Here is a 20,185-nt window from a genome sequence, read left to right on the forward strand (position 1 = left end):
CGCCCCAGACAGTAGAACGTGTAAGAACAGTTGCTGTGATGGGTACAACTTGACCTTTGCTTACCCAGAAGAAAATATCTGAAATCATCATACTCTCTCTGGATGCCAATGGAATAGTGCTTATTGTTATTCCTGAAGGAGAAGAGACTCATACAATCATAATGATATGTTTTCTACCCTAGTTTTGGGTAGAAAACATGGTGCAGATGAATAGCATTTGTTTGCCTGTCTTCCCCCAAGGAATAAAAAGGAAAAGAAAAAGATATTCCGGGTTCCAGAAATATGTCATGATCTCTCTAGAAATAAAGCATTGAGTCCTCCTTCAACATATATATCTCATTTCAATTGCTAGCCCCTAAAAATTTTTGAGAATGTTTGGTAGAGACTCCCCAAAGTAGTTTCTGTTACATTGGAAAAAACAACCTTGAAATTCAAAAGTGGTTTGCCATTGACCAAGCAAGACTACCCAGAAAGTAAGGCTTTGAACTCTGCAGGTGTGATCTATAGTAACTTTTTCCTGGTGAACTTTATCAGCTGTCCAGCATCAGGCATGGGGAATCTTTTCTTGGACCAGTGGTAACTAATGGGCAGTAACAACATTATCTGATTCTTGATCAAAAAATTGCACTTGAACATAGCCATGCCAATAATGTGTACTACCATGGAATGCCAACAAATAGTATTGGGAAGCATCATTGTACTCCAGATACCCTAACACCACCACTTTAAGATTAGGTAAAATCATACTTCTGGCTCATAGTTATGTAGGTCTGTGTATCCTGCTTATGAAGGCATAACTTGGAGATCAGAGATTACCTTTATTTTTTTCATACTATTGCATGGGCTGATTAAGTCCAGACTATTTTAAATCAGGGCTTCTGTCCTGTATGGAAAAAGTATGGCTGTGACCCATGCTCAGAATTCTGATTTTTCTGTTTTGTTTGCCCGGTTCTGCTTATACTTAACTCACTACTTAACCTTAATTGTACATATTTGCTTCTTATGACTCAATAGTATACCATTACATTCCACAGTTTGTTTAGCTATTCACCAATCAGTGGGCACCTATGCTTTTCCCCTAGTTCTTGGCTACCACAAAAACAGTAATACTATAATTTTTTTAATGTATGTTAGCTTTTTCCCTTTGCTTTTGATCTTCTTTGGGTAATATTACCAGTAATAGCATCCTTGGGTCAAAATATGTACAATTTAATAATTCTAATAATATAATTCTAAGTTGTTTGCCAAAATTGTTGGAGCAGTTGAGTTTATCCATTAGTATATTAGGGTGTGTTTATTAATAACCTCTCCAATATTTACCATTTTAATTTTGTTGTCATCTTTGCCAATCTGATGGGTATGATGTAGAACTTTAGATTTGTTTTAATTTGCATTTCTCTTAGAGGATCTTTTCATACAGTTTATAGTTTGCATTTCTATCTTAGAAAACTAGGGCCTCATTTCCTGTGATGACAGGGTTTGTATCCTTTGTATAGGACTAGTTTCTGATTTATGTAACTCTAGAATAGAAAGACACCATAACATGATTACCCTGAATATTTCTTCTTGTATTTTAGATATTGTAGAAAACATTTGATGCATGTGCTTGTCTCAATGTTAGATTGCATTGTAGATTGCATTTATTTTTGTAAGTTATACTGAATAATCAGAATCTGATTTTTCCATTTGTGTAATGTATTTATTTCTCCCTCCATTGTTTTCAAATATCTGAGGTAAAATCTGGGCTGTATTGTGTGATGCCTTCTTCATGCCATCTTGAAATTACAGATACAGAGCAGCTAGATGGTACAGTGCAAGGAGAGCTGGACTTGTACTCAGGAAGACCCGAGTTCAAATCCAGCCTCAGACACTAGCTGTGTAACCCTGAGCAAGTTGCTTAACCCTATTTGCCTCAGTTTCCTCATCTGTAAAATGAACTGGAGAAGGAAATGGCAATCCACTCCAGTATCTTTGCCAAGAAAACCCCAAATGCAATCACGAAGAGTCAGACATGACTGAAATGACTCAACAACAGATATTTTCTTTCTATATTGTAAATTTTTAGTGGTCTGTCAAGGATTTGAGGGGTATTTAAGCAGGCACTTAGCAGAGTTTTTTGCTTAGGATTAACAATTTCACCTGTGAATTTTTTTTTTCCTCTAAAATTTTGAGAATAGTTAGAAATGTGGTTTTTAAAGGCAACCTTAAATACAGTAATAATTTTCTTTGAATATACATTTTGAATATATTTTCTTTGAATATACATTGAATATACTGTGACACATTTTAGTGATATCTTGCATGCATATGAAATCTTTAGTCCTTAAGTCTTTACAGTCACTCTCCATTTAGTATTTTATGTAATCTTGTGCATTTCTTTCATAGGTTTGATGAAGACCAGAGAAGTATGCTTTCCATTGAACTGCACGCCATCATTTGTCATAGAGAATGTCCCTAACTGAGAATAGAATGTTTTTTGCATATGAATCTTCAGTACACAGTGCCAATATTCTTTTGAGCCTCGATGATCAAAGGAAAAGAGATCTTCTTTGTGATGTCACTGTCCTAGTGGAAGATCAACAATTTCGTGCTCATCGTTGTGTGCTTGCAGCATGCAGCAGTTACTTTCTTTCAAGAATTGTTGGCCAGTCAGACCCGGATCTTATCATTACTCTCCCAAAAGAGGTAGGAGATTCATGTTTCTCTAGCATGTAACAACAAACTTATTTTTAGTCCTTTATTGACCTAAGACGGAATTTGTAAAATATATAAAGTAAAGGTTAATGTCAGCCACCCTTGTGAGAAACATTCCTAATGTGCCAGTGGCCCTCCTTGATATTTCTCTTCTCTCCCCCAAGTAGGAATTCTAGCACAAGAGTGTGCTAGAATTCCATGATTGTTCTAACCACTTTAATAAATATTTTCTAAATTTGATAATTTATGGATGGACCCCTGAGGCACATCCAAGTTTCCTTAGCCTATCTGAACAGAGGTCTTGTGTCAAGTCTAAGGCATATGCTTGAACTTTAAGGGGCATCTTAACCCTTTAAATGACAAGGGGTTGAGTAGATCAGTCACCTCGCCTTTACATTCTCACCCTAGTTTTGATGCTAACAATTCCCCAATCCACTGGAGTGTGGTTGGCAAAGTCCATAGTCCCAAATATTGCGTAGCTTTTCAGTGGCTTGAGGAGGCTCTACATTATCTGTTTTGAATGTGTTTGTCTTTTTTTTTTTTTTTTTTGTACTAACAAGTCTTAGGAAAAGCCTGTATGGCCCGGCTTGCAAGTTATTCTAGTAATTGATATTCTCACTTCTCCAAAAGATTTAAAGTCCTGCTACAGCAGAAGGAAAAATGATCTGTGCCCTCCAGTTGTGATCCAGAAGTAGCTTCTTCTCTTCCCAAGCTGGGAAGAAATATAACTCACAGGGTCTTTAGTGACTCTTCCCCCACCTGAAGCCAGTCCAAAGCTTGCTGTAATTTAGGCTTTCATATGATACCATTTACAAGCTAGGGAAAATAGATTAATTTGCTAACAATGAATTAAAATATATTAACAAACATTAACATATCTAAACATATTAACAAATAGTAAATAAATTAGCAACAAATTAAACATTAACAAATACATTCATCGTGCTAACACAAAGCTAATAAATGTACAAGAGAGGAAAAAATAAAACAGGAATATACGGCAATTTTTTAAATGTGCATACCTGAATACATGTTACTACATTCAAGGCATTATCATCTGGTTTCATGTGTAACTGATTCCCCAGTTTTGTCTGAGACATACTAAGTCTGGTCGCTGGTTGGATAATCCCTTTGCTTCTCTGTGGTCTGTGGCCCTCTTCCCCTATACCAGTGTTAGTTTTAATGGATCATAATCCTCTCTAGGGGAAGAGAACAAGTATTAAATACTGAATATATACCTGATATATACCAGGCTCTGTGCTCAGCACTTTACAAATAATATCTCATTTCATCTTCACAACTACCTTGGGACATAGATATTATTGATCTCCATTTTACAGTTGAGGAAACTGAGGCAAAGGTTAAGTGACTTGTCCAGGGCCACAGCACTAGTCAATATTTGACACTGTACTTAAACTTGAGTTTTCCTGATTCCAGGCTCAGCACTCTGTCCACTGTGCCACTTAACTGGCCTGCCTTTCTACACCTGAGCTTTTGAGGGTCCTGGCTGCCTAGAAGTGTTTTTGTTCTTGAGGCACAGCAATAAAAATCTTTTTCATCTGAAGTGTCTGTTTCTGAGCTACTCTCACTGTCTTGGACAGGCAGGTCTTGTGTGAGTGTTAGGTGCTCTCTGGCTTAGGGTGGTCTAAGAAGAATATTCATCCGTATCAAACTTGTTCATCAGAGAATATAATAAAGTAACACTCATTAGCACACATACAGTTATGAAATTAACTGGATAATTGACAAACAGTGGAGTCCTAGAAATGGGATAAGTGATTTAATGATATTTTTAATTGATGAAAGATAGGGGAAGATCTGGCACATAGGGCATCCTGGGATAGACCTTTTGGAGCAATGAGGTAGATGAACATTAAAAGCTAGTGGGATGGCATTTGGTGAAAAGTTAGAAGGGAATTGTGTACAGAAAGGAATGGATTAGAAGAGACCTAAAGACAGTATATGTTCAGTATTCTGTTTTTTTTTTTTTTAGGCTTGACCTTATGCTTGTTTAAGTAGGTCAGGAGCCAATATACATTCCCTTGAGTATGGAGAATTCAAGTAGTACAAAGCCATGAATGCCAAAATATTTTTCTTGGAGCAGTCTTTGGTATGGATATCTGCAAGCTATTCTTTTGATTTTTAAGTAAAGGAGAAAGAAGAAAGGCAAACCACATGACCAGGTCAAGAGAGAGTCTAGCAATTTCTGTAGCCCTGTAATAGAGGTGTTTGCCTTACGTAAAGCCTTTGTATAGAAATAGGCTTATTTTCAACTTGACAAACAGGACCTACTATAGAAAGAAACTTGACTCGTGGTTGTTGATTTTTTTTTTTAAATTCACTACAGTGTTTCAAAAAATCTAATAAGCCACAGTTCAATGAAAGTTTTAAAATTTTATTTTCTTGCTCCTATCTCGAGGATTTTGGAGATTAACTTCAGATTTAAGATGTTAAAAAAATAAGTTTTTTAAAAATCACATTTTCCTCTGCATTTGGATTGTCCCCATCTGCCATTTTGCATTTGATCTGGCCTATTGTAAATGTATTAGTTTTTTCACAGTGTAATGGATTTGGAGGGTAAGACTTGGGTTCAGAGCCTGTCTTCTTTTACCATTTACTAGCTCTTAGGCTAGTCATTTCACTGTAGTCAGTTTCTTCATTTGTTACTTGGAGATTATACTTGGATTAATTTCAAGGCATTAAAGATTCCAGATGATAGTACCTTGGTTGTTTGAAGGAAAGAGCTTTGTAAAATAGTTACTCTACTAGTGGTCTAATTAGTCTGATGAAAAAGACTTCTCTAATTTAAGACAGACATGATTTTCAGCAGCTTTATACATATATATGTATATACATATATGCACATATTTGAGCTTCTGTGTCAAGCTTTTAAAAGTATATTTTGTCAAAAATTTTAAAATGGGACAAAGGTAGAAAGTAAGTCTTAGAATAATCCATCAGCTTATCCATTCACAGTATTCCTTGAATAAAACGTTTATTTGTGAGATTTTGCTTTTGAGGACAACTGGTCTTAACTTCACTAATTCTATATCATAATGGCATTAACTTTTATTAATAAGTTTATCGTGTAAATTCATTCAGGTTCCCTGGTTTCTCAGGTCCAACAGGTTAATTTGAGTAGATAAAGCAGCTTGGTATTGCTAATTAAAGTAGCTTCATAGTTGTCATATATTTATTTAAATGTTTGTTCATTCTGTAGAATATTTTAGCATGGAAAAATAAACTCATAGTTTGTCCTCATTTTTAACACTAAGTTAAGTATTAAGTTTGAATAATTTGGGAACATTGCTTTAAAAAAAGCTAGCACAGAATGGGAAACCCCAGCTCTAATTTGAATTTTGAGTAATTACTATCTGCCTGTAATCACAAACCTTTTATGACTTAGTAGATGTCAAGAATTTTGTGACTCCAAACTTCATTTTTGAGGTAAACCTGATGATGAGACTTTCAGGCTCATCTAAACTAGTCTGCAAACAAGAAACATATAGTATGTAACCAGGCCCATACTTGAAGCCTTTATTTATTTTTTTTCTTTTTGGTAAGGCAATTGGGGTTAAGTGACTTGCCTAAGGTCACACAGCTAGTAAATGTCAAGTGTCTGAGGCCACATTTGAACTCAGGTTCTCCTGACTCCAAGGCCAGAGCTCTATCCACTTCACCATCTAGCCTCCCCGAAGCCTTTATTTTCTGATAAGATCTGTTAGAACTTTCTCCATCAAGAACCCAGGTTTGGGATAGAGGCATTGGTGTAGAACTTCAGTCTAAATATGTTGAATTTAGATTTTTAAATAATTACCTCTCCGTTTTGGGAAAGTGGTTGTAAAGAATCGTATGAGTCATCTTAAATACATCTAATTACTCTTTTTTTTTTTTTTTTGGTGAGGCAGTTGGGGTTAAGTGACTTGCCCAGGGTCACACAGCTAGTAAGTGTCAAGTGTCTGAGGTCGAATTTGAACTTAGGTCCTCCTGACTGCAAGGCAGAGCTCTATCTACTGCGCCACCTAGCTGCCTCACATCTAAATACATCTAAAAATGCAGAATTTATTTGAAATTGGGAGCATTTTCTTAGGTAGTTTGAATTATCCCTTTTCCTGTCAGATAAATATCCATGTCCTGGCCTATAAAAAAAATCAAAGCAATAAGATTATATGAATAAATAAATATGTATCTCTTAGTGATAACTTCCAAAAAGCTTATATGACTACATTGTCTCATTACAAAATTAGAAGTTATAATTTTGATTACTTTGAAATGAATTTTTTAAACAACTTAGAGCAAAACCATATTTAGGTTTTTAGGTAAATAATATTTTAACCAAAAAAAGTAGTTTTTTCTTATTAGAAACATAATAGAGCCTATGGTGCTGGATGATCAATAAATTTCATGTTTTCTTTAATTCTAATTTATTCTTTATTTAATTTATCTTTCATTTTAAGGAAGATGAGGTTTCTCATTTATGTCAACCTGGAAATGTGTCACCATTTGCGTAGAGAACCTTAAAAATATAAGTCTGCAAATCTTGTTGTTGTTGTTGTTGTTGTTGTTATTGTTTAATGATATTCATTGTTAAAGTTTATAAATGCTTCTAAACATCATTAAAGTGTCAAGTTGTGATCTGGTGAAATGTCTTCCTCCCTATTCCAAGTGTAGGTGATAGTTTTCTTATTGTGGCTGAAAGTATCATTAAAATATAGTCATTGTTTACTGGTAAATGTTAACAACCAGCTTTCATAGGAAAAATGTATACATTTTTAAGATTAATTTTGCATCATTAACTTTTATTCATCACTTTTTTAAGTCTAGACAATCAGCAAAACAATAAATCAAGCTCTGATTTGTAGCATTTGCTGATTACTAAGGTGTAAATGCTCATACTGAAAATTAAACACTGGGTCTCAGCCAGTTGACTTCAGCACACCCCTGAGTGGATTCTCTATCACATTGCCCCAGACAATTAAGTTTAATGGAGAAGTTTTAAATAAACGATGTCATGTGAAACCCTGCTGTAACATTGGTAGAATACAATAAACTTAAGACTTCCATCCTCCTCTTTTCACCTCTTCCTGAGGATTCAAACTGGGAAGGGCAGTTTTAAGTGTTCACATACTGTTATAATTTTTGTACTGCAAGTCAAGAAATTTTAGATTTTTAAATGTTCTTACCATTAAAAGTACCAAGAGTCAATTACTGAACTATCTAGTCTTAAATTATTTGTTATGGAATACATGAAATGATGGTCGGTCATTGTTTTTTGGCAGTTGGGAACCCTCCTTCCCATCCCTCCAATTAAGTAGGATTGTAGACCCAATTTAGCTGCCAGATAAAGTTGCTGACTGTTGAAGTCAGCCTTCATTGTACTGCTTTTCTATTTAAAGCCTCTCCCGTTCTGGTGGCAGGCATCTCTCTCACTTAGAATCTTTGACCCTAAGCTGGTTTAGGAAATCACCTTTTCCCCTTACTGTCTAGCTTAATGGAGAAGTATCTAAAGGTGAAATCAGCCTGAATGAGTCATTTTGGTGTGCGTCTCTAATCATCCCTTAAGAACAGCTAAGTGTTTATACTTGGCTGATGTGGTTGATGTTCCTTCAGAGAGCAAGTCCTTATGTACAAATCTGCTCTTGGGCCTTATTTCTGCTATTGTACTCATTTCTCATTTTTCATATGGGAGTTTTGTGTGTAATTTATTAAGCTCATTTTTTTTTTAAAAGACAGGATAACTAGGCAGAGACCTACCCCCAAAAGTTTTGTTTTGTTTTAGATATATGCACCTCATTTTTAGCAATTTTAGAAACTATTTAGAAGCATGGCAAGAGAAACCAGAAATGTTAACTAGGTTACAAATGATTCTGTTTTGCTTTTTATATACCCCTAGTAACTTAAACTATCTTTGAAAGTAGGGCAGTGACTACTCTTTGATTATAGTAATGATACAAATAACTTTTTTCATGAAAATTAAGATGAGACACTAAAAAATGAAGGGTATGGGCTTGTTGAATAGGATATGTACTTCTCTTGAAAATGCACAAGTATTCCCAAGGAGTTTTCATTTTACTGAACTGTTACTGTTGTGATAACAATCAGAGTTGGCCCTGTCTCACAATTAGCTTGGCATATTTTAAACTTTCAGCAGATAAGTCTGACCATGTCACTGCGTCATTCAAGGTGCTTCCCTGGTTTCCTGTTGTCTCTAGGATTAAATAAAAATTCCTGCCTCCCAATTAAAATCCTTCACAATCTGGGTCTAATCTCTCTTTGCAGCCTGATTTCATAATACTCTGCTTCTTGTATTCTTCAATCTAGATACATTGGCTTATTTGCTCTTCTCTCCATATTATGCCTTTCCATCTCTTCCTCTTTGTCATTGTTCATTGTTCCTTCTATGCCTGGATTTCTCTTCTCTCTTAACTTAAGGACAGCCTACCCAGCTCCCTTCCTGAATCTCCTCTCCTCTCTATTAATGACTCTAGTTAGTATTCTGACTCTTCTCCTACCTCATTACTTTGTATTTCCTTATTGGTGAACATGTTTTTATTCACTAGAGTACAAGTCCTTGAAGATGAAGACCTGAATTTTCGGACTTTATCCCTCTATTGCGAACACATTATGTGCAATAGTTGAAATGTTTGTTTTTAATTGAACTGAATCTTTTATATGGTATGTTATTTATTATTATTTTTTGTTTCTTTTGACAGGTGACAGTTAAAGGATTTAATCCTTTGATTCAGTTTGCCTATACAGCTAAGCTTACTTTAAATAAAGACAATGTGGATGAAGTATACAAATGTGTTAAATTTTTAGGAATACACAACATTAAAGAATCCTGTTTTCAGTTCCTCAGACTTAAATTTTTGAACTCCACAACAGACCAGCAAGAATACCCAATAAAGAAGTGCTTTACATCACACTGTCAGAAAGCCAACATTAAAATTCCACTGTTGGATCATGGGGATCTAGAAATAAATGAAGTAGAAGAACTGCTAGAAAATGAACATGCTCAGACTCCTCACTTTAAACTCCATACGTGTAAAGAAAATGTGAACACACCACCTTCTCTCCAAGATAGTGCCAATCAGACATCTGAATCGTGCTTAGAAAAGGAGGATGTTCTTGGTTTGCCATCTTTAGGCCCAAAGTACAGGAAATTCCAAAAAGCTTTTGGAATAGATAGAGTTCGTATTGTGGAACCCAGTGTTAAAGATATTCAGACATCAACATTTGTTTCTGTTCAGCCAAATGAAGTATCTGAAAATGAAGACGTAGAAACCCAAGGTTGTACAGATTTACCAATGATTTTAAAACATGAAGACAGTCAAATAGAAATGGATGATGAGGAAGAAGCAAAGGAAAAAAACAATTCATGTCAGGATTCTGTGGCAAAAACAGAGGTGACACAACTTCCTCCAGATCCTCCTGTGGCGCCGCCTGGGTTTTATTCTCTTTCTCTTTTGCACACATATGAACAATATGGTGATTTGAATCTCACAGGTATGCAAAATGTAACTATGTTAACTGAAGACTCTTTGACTGGTACAGATACAAAAGCAGAGAAAACAATCACAGAAAATCAAACTCTGCCTTTGAAATCGGCTTCAGGCCACAGAGATGAGAGGCCTGCGTCCGCAAATGGTCGAAGCAGCGTTGAAAGGGAAGTGGCAGAGCACCTAGCGAAAGGTTTCTGGAGCGACTTTTGCAGTGCCGACGACACTGACTGTCAAGTTCAGCTCTCACCTGCCCTGGCAGCAAAAGATTGTTCAGAGCGCGTGTTTTCACAAAAAAGATCAGAGTGTCCCTGGCTAGGTATCAGAATCAGCGAGAGCCCTGAACAGTGTCAGAGAACTTTCACGACACTGAATTCTGTCAGCTGTCCATTTATAAATACTCTTAGCACTGAAGAATGTACAAACAATTTGGAAATAGGAAGTGGCGATTTTGTTCCAGAATCACAGCAAGAGCCTTGCCCGTACGCATGTGTGATTAGCTTGGGAGATGATTCTGAAACAGATACAGAAGGGGACAGTGAATCTTACTCAGCCAGAGAACAAGAATGTGAGGTAAGGACGTAATTTATCTACATATATATATAAGGGGAGATGTCTGTGAGCCTCTTTTGAAATATTTGTCTGGGTCCTTCATAAAATAAAGTTTTAATTATGATATATTCGTGTAGGCAAACGTTGGGCAATTGTGAAAATGCTCAAATTTGTTGTAGAATCTTAAGAAGAAAAACCTTAATGATTCTGTGAATATCAGATATGTGTTTGCCTTCAGAAAAATACACATAATCACTGACTTCATTGGTCTGTTAAGATTTCTGTGAAGTCAGTGATTGTTTTGTTGTATTTCTTTGCATCTTACTGGGACAGGAGGTAATGAGACTATTACACCCATCATTTTGCTTTAGGTCTTCATCATCTTGCCTGGCTTTCACCAAATGGTTAAATGGTAATAGTGAGTTACCTAAACTGCCAGTGACTAGTTGTGTGAGAGAAAAAGTGATCTTTCTAGTGTAACATTTTGCTAGACCTCTATGAGTATTTTGGGGGGGGGGGGTGTGAAGCAATTGGGATCAAGTGACTTGCCCAGAGTCACACAACTAGTCAATGTTATGTGTCTAGGCCAGATTTGAACTCAGGTCCTCCTGACTCCAGGGCCGGTGCTCTATCCACTGTGCCACCTAGCTGCCCCTTCTTTGAATATTTTTTATGTTACCATTTTATATCCTTAATTTTTTCATAAATCATTTCAACTAGTTTTATTAACAATGTATTTCTTTATCACTTTATCGTCATTGAATGTAGCTAAAATAAGATTGTTCTACATTTTCTCCTATGGTAAATCAATGTGCATGTGATAACAGCTGTTTGTACATTAGTATTTCTACCATTAGTGACATGAGTTTGAAAGAAGCCATTCTTTTTCAAGGCAGCTAGGTGGTTCAGTGGCCAGAGCACCAGACACGAAGTCAGGAAGACTTCAGACATTCACTAACTCTGTGACTCTGGTCAAGTCACTTAATCTTGTTTGCCTCAATTTCCTCTTTTGTAAAAAGAGCTGGAGAAGGACATGGCTTATCACTGTAGTATCTTTGCCAAGAAAGCCCCAGACCTGACACCACTTATTACTTTTCCCCATCCTCCCAATACTCTTTGATTCAGTGACAGTGGCCCTTCTTACTGTTCCTCAAACAAGATACTTCATTTCTGGACTGGATTTTTTCACTGGCTATCCCTGATGCTTGCAGTCCTCTTCCTCCCCATCTAAAATCACATATTCTAAAGTCACATCTAAATGTAAAATCCCATATTCTTCAGACAGCCTTTCCTAATCCCTCTTAATTCTACTTGTCTTCCTTCTGTTGGTTATATCTTGTTTATCTTGTGTATAGCATGTTTGTACATGGTTGTTTACATGTTATCTCCCTCATTAGATTGTGTTTTGTGTCTTTTGTCTTTCTTTGTATATCCACCACTTAGCTTGATGCCTGACACGTAGTATGAGCTTATAATAACTGTTTATCAACTGACTGATAGACTCTGTTCTGGCCTCTTATTTTAACTCTATATCTTTCTGCTTCAATTGTGTTTCTTGTAAAGAACATGTTGGATTCTATTGTCTAATCCAGTCTGCTATTTACTTCCATTTCATGGGTAAGTTCATCCCATTCACATTTATGATTGCTAATTGTGTTATTCCCTTTTATCTTATTCTTTTTTACTTTTTTCCCCCTTCCCTTCTTTAAGAGTTTGTTTTGCTGCTGACTAATCACTCCCTTACTCTAACCTACTTTTTATTCTCCTTTACCCAACCCCTTTCTCTTTAACCAGTTCAAATGAGAGTAAATGTTCCCCACCACAAACTCCCCCCTCCTTGCATACTTTACTTGTGTACTCCATTTATATTTGATAATTTTTCCCTCTCTTCTTTCCTCTCTCATTTTATTCCTCTTCCCTTCCTTTTTCATTTTTCCTGCAAGATCATTAAAACATGAAAGAATCCCTCTGAGGCCCTTTGTCAAATTTGCCACCCTTCACAACCTGTGATATTGATAGAATTTTGAAGGGCTACCTGTATTATCTCCCTATAGAAGAATGTGAATAATAACCTTGTTTAGTCCCTTATGTTTTCTTTGTCAGTATTTATCTTTTTATGCTTCTCTTGACTCCTATATTTGTATGTCCATTGTTCTACTGAATTATGATCTTTTCATCAAGAATGCTTAGAAGTCCTCTGTTATATTAAAGGCCTGTTTTTTCCCCTGTAGAATTATACTCATTTTTGCTGGGTAAGTTATTGTTTGTATAAGCATTGATCTTTTTCTTTCTGGAATATCATCTTCTGGACTTTCTGCTCCTTTATGATGGTGGGTGCTAAATCTTGTGTTATTCTGAGTGTGGCCCTTTGGTACTTGAATTCTTTCTCACCCCTTGCCATATATTTTTTTCTTTGACCTATGGGCTCTGTGTTTTGACTACAGTGTTCCTGGGAGTTTTCATTTTGGGATTTCTTTCAGGGGTTGCCAGTGGATTCTTTCAATTTCTTAAGCCCTCTGGTTCTAAGAACTCTGGGCAGATTTCTTTTGTTATGTTATGTTGATATGTTATTTAGTTGTTCATTTTTGGTCATGACTTTTAGATAGTCTTATGATTCTCAAATCTCTCTCTTATTTGTAAGTTAGTTTTTGCTGAGAAACCTTACATTTTCTTTTTCTTTTTTCTTCAGCCTTTGAACTTTCTTTTAATATTTCTCAATGTCTTATTGAGTCATTAGCTTCTATTTGGTCACTTCTGATTTTCAGGGAATTATTTTCTTGGGTAAAGTTTTGTACTTCTTGTTCCAAGTAGTTAATTCTCTTTTTATACCTTCCATAGCTCACATTTTGTTTTTAAAATAATTTTTTAGCTCTTTCCTCCCCCACAACTTGCTTTAACTTTTCCGTGGATTCTAGTTGGACTTATGGCCAAGCTGTATTTTTCTTTGAGGCTATTCTTGTAACACTCTTCTTCTGAGTTTGTGTCTTGCTTCCCTGTCCTGATTTTAGTTCTTTATGATGAGCTTCTTTTTTTTTTTGTTTACTCCTTTTTCCAGCCTATTTCTTGACTTTCAGCTTACTTCATTACCTTGATATTAGAAATAAAAATTCAGATTTTTCAAAAACAATCTTCATTTAGTCCAGTGATAGAACTAATATTGAACAATGGATCCAATTTCTATCCTCTTTCCAATAACAGAGACCAAGAAGATAGATATTAGTTTGTTAGTGCTGGCCTTTGTGAACTTTGTGTGGACCAGGGTTTGGGGGGAGGTGTGTCTGTGCTGTACTTATGTCCTTTTATGTTCTGCTGCTTTCACAGCTATGAATTGGGGCTTGCAAGCTTTTAATGCTCCCAAAGTAATGTGGTCCATGACAAAGGCTGCTCACTCTGCTCCTGATCTGAGCTCTGCCAGTTTCTGACCCAGGTTTTGGGTCTGTCAGCTTGTGTGTAGTTGAGGGTTTCAGTAGACTGTTGCTGGTCTCAGCCACTATTAGTCCTCTATGAGTGTCTACAGTCACCACACTTGTAGGCTGTCATTTGGTCAGGGTTTCCTGTCCTCATTAATTCATTGTAGACTTCCCACCCTGAGCTGGAGGCTAGACTGAGTCCCTGTTCTGCCCTTTGGTTCAGAGCTACACAGTTGCTTTTTATTTGTTCCTTGCTCAATGCACATCAAGTGCTGGCTAGCACCACCCTTATAATGCAGAATCCCTGCTTCCACCTCATCTGACCTACTTAGTCATGGTTATCTTTCAGTCTCTGGACCCTAGAATGTTTCTCATTGTAGTGCAGTTCTAGGCAGACCCTGTACCCAGTACTGGCCAAGTCTTCATAAACTACCCCGGGCTGCAAAATGACTCACTGCAACTTTTTCTTGAATTTCTCAATCAGAATTTATCTTGGTGTATTTTCTAGGACTTCGTGGATGAGGTTTGGTGGGGCAGTTAGGCTGTACTTCTTCCTGCTACTCTGACATCTTGACTCCACCCCTGCCACTTTCATTTGTAGATTGAATGGGGGAGGATTTCTTTCCCCCTCTCCCGAACTCAGAAAACCATTCTTGGAACAAAGAATTTTATAAAGAGGAAAACAAACAGTTCAGCAAAACTAATGAACACATCAACTGAGTCTATGCAGTATATGCAGTCTTCTCTAAAATAGATTAGAACTTTGGCCAAAACTCTTGGTCTCTGTTATTGGAAAGAATAGAGAAACTGGATCCATTGTTCAATATTAGTTCTATCATTGGACTAAATGAAGATTGTTTTTGAAAAATCTGAATTTTTATTTCTAATATCTAATTTCATTCCCAGTATATTCTATTTTTTAAAAGTAAATCCCTGTTAATTCTGTCTGGTTTAGGTTAAACTGCCATTCAATGCACAAAGAATCATTTCACTTTCTCGAAATGATTTTCAATCCATGCTGAAAATGCATAAGTTGACTCCAGAACAGCTGGATTGTATACATGATATTCGAAGACGGAGTAAAAATAGAATTGCTGCACAGCGTTGTCGAAAAAGAAAACTTGACTGCATACAGAATCTTGAGTTAGAAATTGAGAAGTTGGTAAGTAAATATTATTTCCTGTCTTAAACTAATTCAGATATTTTCTTTGAAATACTGTCTTGATTTCTAAGCCAGATGTAAATAACTCCAGTTTTCTATTTTACAAAGTATAAATATTCCTGGCTTTTTAAAAAGGGAAGGGAAGGGAACAAGCATTTATTTAGATCCTACTATGTATCAGGCACTATGTTAAGTGCTTTACAAATATTATCTCATTTGATCCTCACAACAGCTCTGAAGTAGATGCTATTATTATCTCCATATTACAGTTGAAGAAACTGAGGCATATGGTGCTCAGAATCACAGCTAGGAAGTATCTCAGCCTGGATTTGAACTTAGATCTTCCTTATTCCAGACCTATAGCTCTAAAATAAAATTTAGTACATCTTTTGAAAATTTCTTGAATTAAAAATATAAGCTATAAGAAGACCGGAAAGGTAAGTGGGGGCCAGAATGTTAAAGAGCTTCAAATGCAGTTTGTATTCCTAGTGGCAGTAGGAAGTCACTGGAGCATTAAAGTGACATGGACAGATGTACGTGTTAGAAAAATCTCTTTGGCAGCTGTGTAGGGGATTGATTAGACTGTGGAAAGGCTTAAGGCACAGAGACCAGTAAGAAGGCTATGGAGTTTTCTGAGCGGCAGCTAATGGACGCCTCGACTAAATTTGTTGTTGTGTAAGTGTAGAGAAGGGAATTATATGAGAGTTTTTATGAAGGTAGGAACCACAAGATTTTTCAATGGATTCAGTATGTGGGGTGACTGGAGTTGAAGATGACACCAAGGTTGGCGGCTTGTGTGACTGGGAGGATGATGGTGCCCTCACCTACACTAGGAGTGAACATGTTGAATTTAACATGTCTTTGGGACATCAGTTTGAACTGTCCAAGAGGCAGTCAGAAATGGTGACTGAAGTTCAAGAGAGTTTAGTGCTGGGAATCATCTTCATAAAAATGACAATTGAAGCCACAAGACTAATGAAATCCTCGAGTGAGACAGTATAGAGATAAAAGAGAGGAGAACCCAGGACAAGAATTAAAGAAGGTCTTTTATCATCTTAAAGAAGGACAAATTTTTGCTGACTTTCCTTGGACCATTAGCAACAGTCAAGAAGTGGTAGACTTGAGATACCTTAATTTTACCCCATCAACCTTCTTTTACCTGTAGTGGGCTAATTCAGCTGGGTCAATTGAATCCTTTCCCTGGCTTATTGAGAAAACGCAACATGAATATGCAGAAGCATTTTGGCCACAAGGGTGGTGGGCTGCCATTTCAACTTGCTCCTCATCTCGTTTCACTTCAACACTGTTAGTTGGATATATCCAGCACCCAGAAAGATTTAACACTTCCTTGAGCCTCATCTCTGAAATCCTCCCGTAGGATTGTGATCTATTTTATTTTTCTCTCAGACTTATTCTTGCTAATCAGAGCTGTTCTGGTCTTCTGTCTTAATCTGGCATCACTTCAGTCTCCTTACAATCTTTTCATGGTTTATTTAGTTGTTTTTGACCGGGCTTGTGATTTCATCTCTGTAGATATCTCTTGATGAGAAAGTCCCTTTGCCAATGCAGTTTGACTCCTAGTCTGCAACTTTTATTCTTAAGAGTTTCCTGGGGCACTGAGGTTAAATGACTTGCCTAGGGTCATGCAGCTTGTGTATTTTTAATTTTATTTTTACCTTTCATTTACAAACACATCCTTCTCTTACTGAGCAATCTGTCATTTGTAACAAAAATTTTAAAAGAATGAGAAAACTTATAAAAATATTTCATTTTTTTCAGTTACATGTAAAAACAATTTTTATTCTTAATTTTGTTTTTACAATTTTGAGTTATAAATTCTCTTTCACCCTTCTATCATTCCTCATTGAGAAGGCAAGCAATTTAATAAAGGTTATGCACGTACAGTCATGCAAAACTTTTCCGTATTATTTTGTAAAAGAAAACCCAGCCAAACCCACCCCCCAAAAAAATATAAAAAGTAAAGAAACAGTATGCTTCAGTCTTCATTCAGATTGCATCGGTTCTTCCTCTGGAGGTGGGTAGTATTTTTCATCGTAAGTCCTTCAGAATTGTCTTGTTTTTTTGTCTTGCTGAGAATAGCTAAATCATTCATAGTTGAATACTGTGTAGTATTGTCATTACCGTGTTCTCCTGGTTCTGCTCACTTTCACTTTTCATCAGTTAATGTAAGTCTTTCCTGGTTTTTCTAAAAGCATCCTGCTCATCATTTCTTATAGCACAATAGTATTCCATTACATCATATAGCACAAAACATTCAGCCATTCCCAAATTGATGGCTATCCCCTCAATTTCCAGTTCTTTGGCACCAAGAGCTGCTATTTTTGTACATATAGGTCCTTTTCTTTTTCTTTTTCTTTTTAATAAATCTCTTTGTAATACAGGCCTAGTAGGAGTATTGCTGGGTCAAAGAGGAGGCACAGTTTTATAGCCCTTTGGGCATAGTCCCAAATTTCTCTCCAGAATTGTTGGATCACTTTACAGCGTCACCAGCCGTGTATTCATGTCCCAATTTTCCTATATATCCCCTCCAACATTTATAATTTTCTTTTTCTGTCATATTAGCCAATCTGATAGGTGTGAGGCTGTTTTTAATTTGCATTTCTCTAATCAGGAGTGATTTAGAATATTTTTCTCATTTCTCTATAGAAAGCTTTGATATTTTTTTTGTCATTTTTTACTGTAGCATTCACATGATAGACTTCTTCATTGTAGTGTGGGTACAGAATGGATATACTACATAAGTAGTTGAAGTAGTTGAAGGATATAGTGGAATAGACTTTTTATTATGAAGTAAAGGATAAAAATGGTTGTATGATTTATATTAAAATTGGTTCTCAAATATTAATAATTTGTTCAGCGAAAGTAGGAATTTCTAATTTGTATGTAGATCATATAAAAGATTTAGTGATTTATTTACTAGAAAACTTTTTTTTTAATAAGGCCAAATGGGAAGCACTTGAAATTTTACTAAATTGATATTTAATGCAATAGTGGCATAAAAATCAGGCTTAACTGATAGAATTCATAGTTGAGTATGACTTTATGGGAATAGGGAAAACCTCCTTAGCATTTTCCTTTGGCTACTTCTCTTCTTATTTAGGTATCTTCCTTTAGGAGTCATGGAGTAAAAAATCATGTTGCCACCTTTTCTAGATGAGAATTTACTCATAGGATTAATAACTTGCAATGACAATTTATTTCATGTGTTAATTTATCATGTTAGTTTAGTCTTTCTGCTCCCCTACCACTGATCATAGCTCTGGCTCATGACTACCTTCCCTATAGAATTGAGGTCAAGACCTGTCTTTTCTCTTGGTATCTCTCTCTGTCTTTGTTTCTTTTTTTTATCCTTAGCACTTTGTGCAATGCTTGGCACATAGGAAATGCTTTTTCATTAATTTTTCCTTTATTCTTGTGTCCAGTTTTATTTTAGTGTAATTTCTCTTTAAATTGCCTCCTCTGAGTGAGACTTTAAAAGAAAAATAGGTAACTATAATTTTCTTATCCTTTCACTCTTCATTTGTTGTTTGAGCAGTGCAGTATAGTGTATATAAGTTGTTAGACTTGGAGACAAGAAGACCTAGTTTAAATTTTGCCTCAAATACTTCTTATTTCAGAAACTTTGAACAAGTCCATTTAGCTACTCTGCTTCAGTTACCTAATCTTTAAAATGAGGGAGTTAGAGTCATTGCAATTTATGGTCCTTTCCTAAATCCCATAAATTTATTGTGTTTATCATTTATAGGTAAACTGTTCTATCTCTATCTTTTGTGTGTATTAGTGAAATATTTTTAGAATGCATTTTAGAATGCATTGTTACTAAATTAGCATCTAGCACAATGCCTGGTACAGATTAGGCACTTTAAGAAATGCTTATTGGGGGTGCAGCTAGGTGGCACAGTGGATAGAGCCCTGGCCCTGAAGTCAGGAGGAGCTGAGTTCACATCTGGACTCAGACCAAACATTTAACACTAGCTGTGTGACCCTGGGCAAGTCACTTAATCCCAATTGCCTAAAAAAAAAAAATGCTTATTGACTTGCCTTCTTTTATCTGATGCTACTATTAGCTCTGAGAATAACCTGTTTGCTTTAATTTTGAGGACCTAAGGATACTATCAGTCCAAGTTAGTATGCCAATTCTAACATTAGCAATTAAGTCAGCTCTTACAGTAGTAGAAGCAGCTAGGCCAGATACATATCAAAGAATGAGGTTAGGCAGAATCATAGAATCTGAATTGCAAGGGACCTAAAAGACCAATGTGACCCAACCTATACCTGAATAAAAATCCTTTCTACAAGAAACTCAAGAAATAGACACCTAGCCTTTGCTTCTAGATCTCTAATAAAGGAATCCCATTCTACTTTTGGAATAACACTAACTTTTCATGGACATTTTTCCTAACATTAAGCTTATTTTTCATTTCTGTTACTTAATGTTATTCCTAGTTCTTACCTCTCTGGGGCAGTTACAACATAACTCATCCATTTTCCATAATAGCCTTTTTTTTTTTGGCCATTTCTTGCAGTTGTTTTTGAGGACTTGGATATTTTTGTAGAAAAACCAACCTTGCTAATGAAACTTTTAGTTTCTAACAGTGGGTTTCTATTTGGTACATTTTAACTCACATAAGAGAAAGTGCCTAACTTGAGCTACCCACAGAGGTGGAAGGCAAAAATATATTTAGATCATAGTCCCTGGAGATTTGATCAGATAATCAACCAATCATCAGCTATCTGTCAGGCCCTGTTCTAGGTGTTTGGAATTTAAGTACAGAGAGTGGAACTATCCATTATTCAAGGGTAATGCTGAGGTAACAAACTTGGGAGGCTGTAAGGATGATGCTACC

General features: G+C 36.1%; 1 protein-coding gene across 2 annotated transcripts in view; it reads left to right on the plus strand.

The window, feature by feature from the left end:
• Positions 1 to 20,185, plus strand: part of BACH1 (BTB domain and CNC homolog 1) — a 47,840-nt gene that overhangs the window by 24,212 nt on the left and 3,443 nt on the right. The window contains exons 2-4 of one of the 2 annotated variants that reach the window (XM_027843657.1): positions 2,386 to 2,685; positions 9,408 to 10,766; positions 15,111 to 15,317. In XM_027843657.1, coding sequence (XP_027699458.1) covers positions 2,449 to 2,685; positions 9,408 to 10,766; positions 15,111 to 15,317 — 1,803 coding nt within the window. In that variant the 5' untranslated portion in view covers positions 2,386 to 2,448. The remainder of the gene's footprint in view (positions 1 to 2,385; positions 2,686 to 9,407; positions 10,767 to 15,110; positions 15,318 to 20,185) is intronic. The other variant, XM_027843658.1, reaches the window with a different exon arrangement.

Source organism: Vombatus ursinus, unplaced genomic scaffold, assembly GCF_900497805.2.
Source record: "Vombatus ursinus unplaced genomic scaffold, bare-nosed wombat genome assembly UNPS02014924.1, whole genome shotgun sequence".
Classification (NCBI taxonomy): domain Eukaryota; kingdom Metazoa; phylum Chordata; class Mammalia; order Diprotodontia; family Vombatidae; genus Vombatus; species Vombatus ursinus.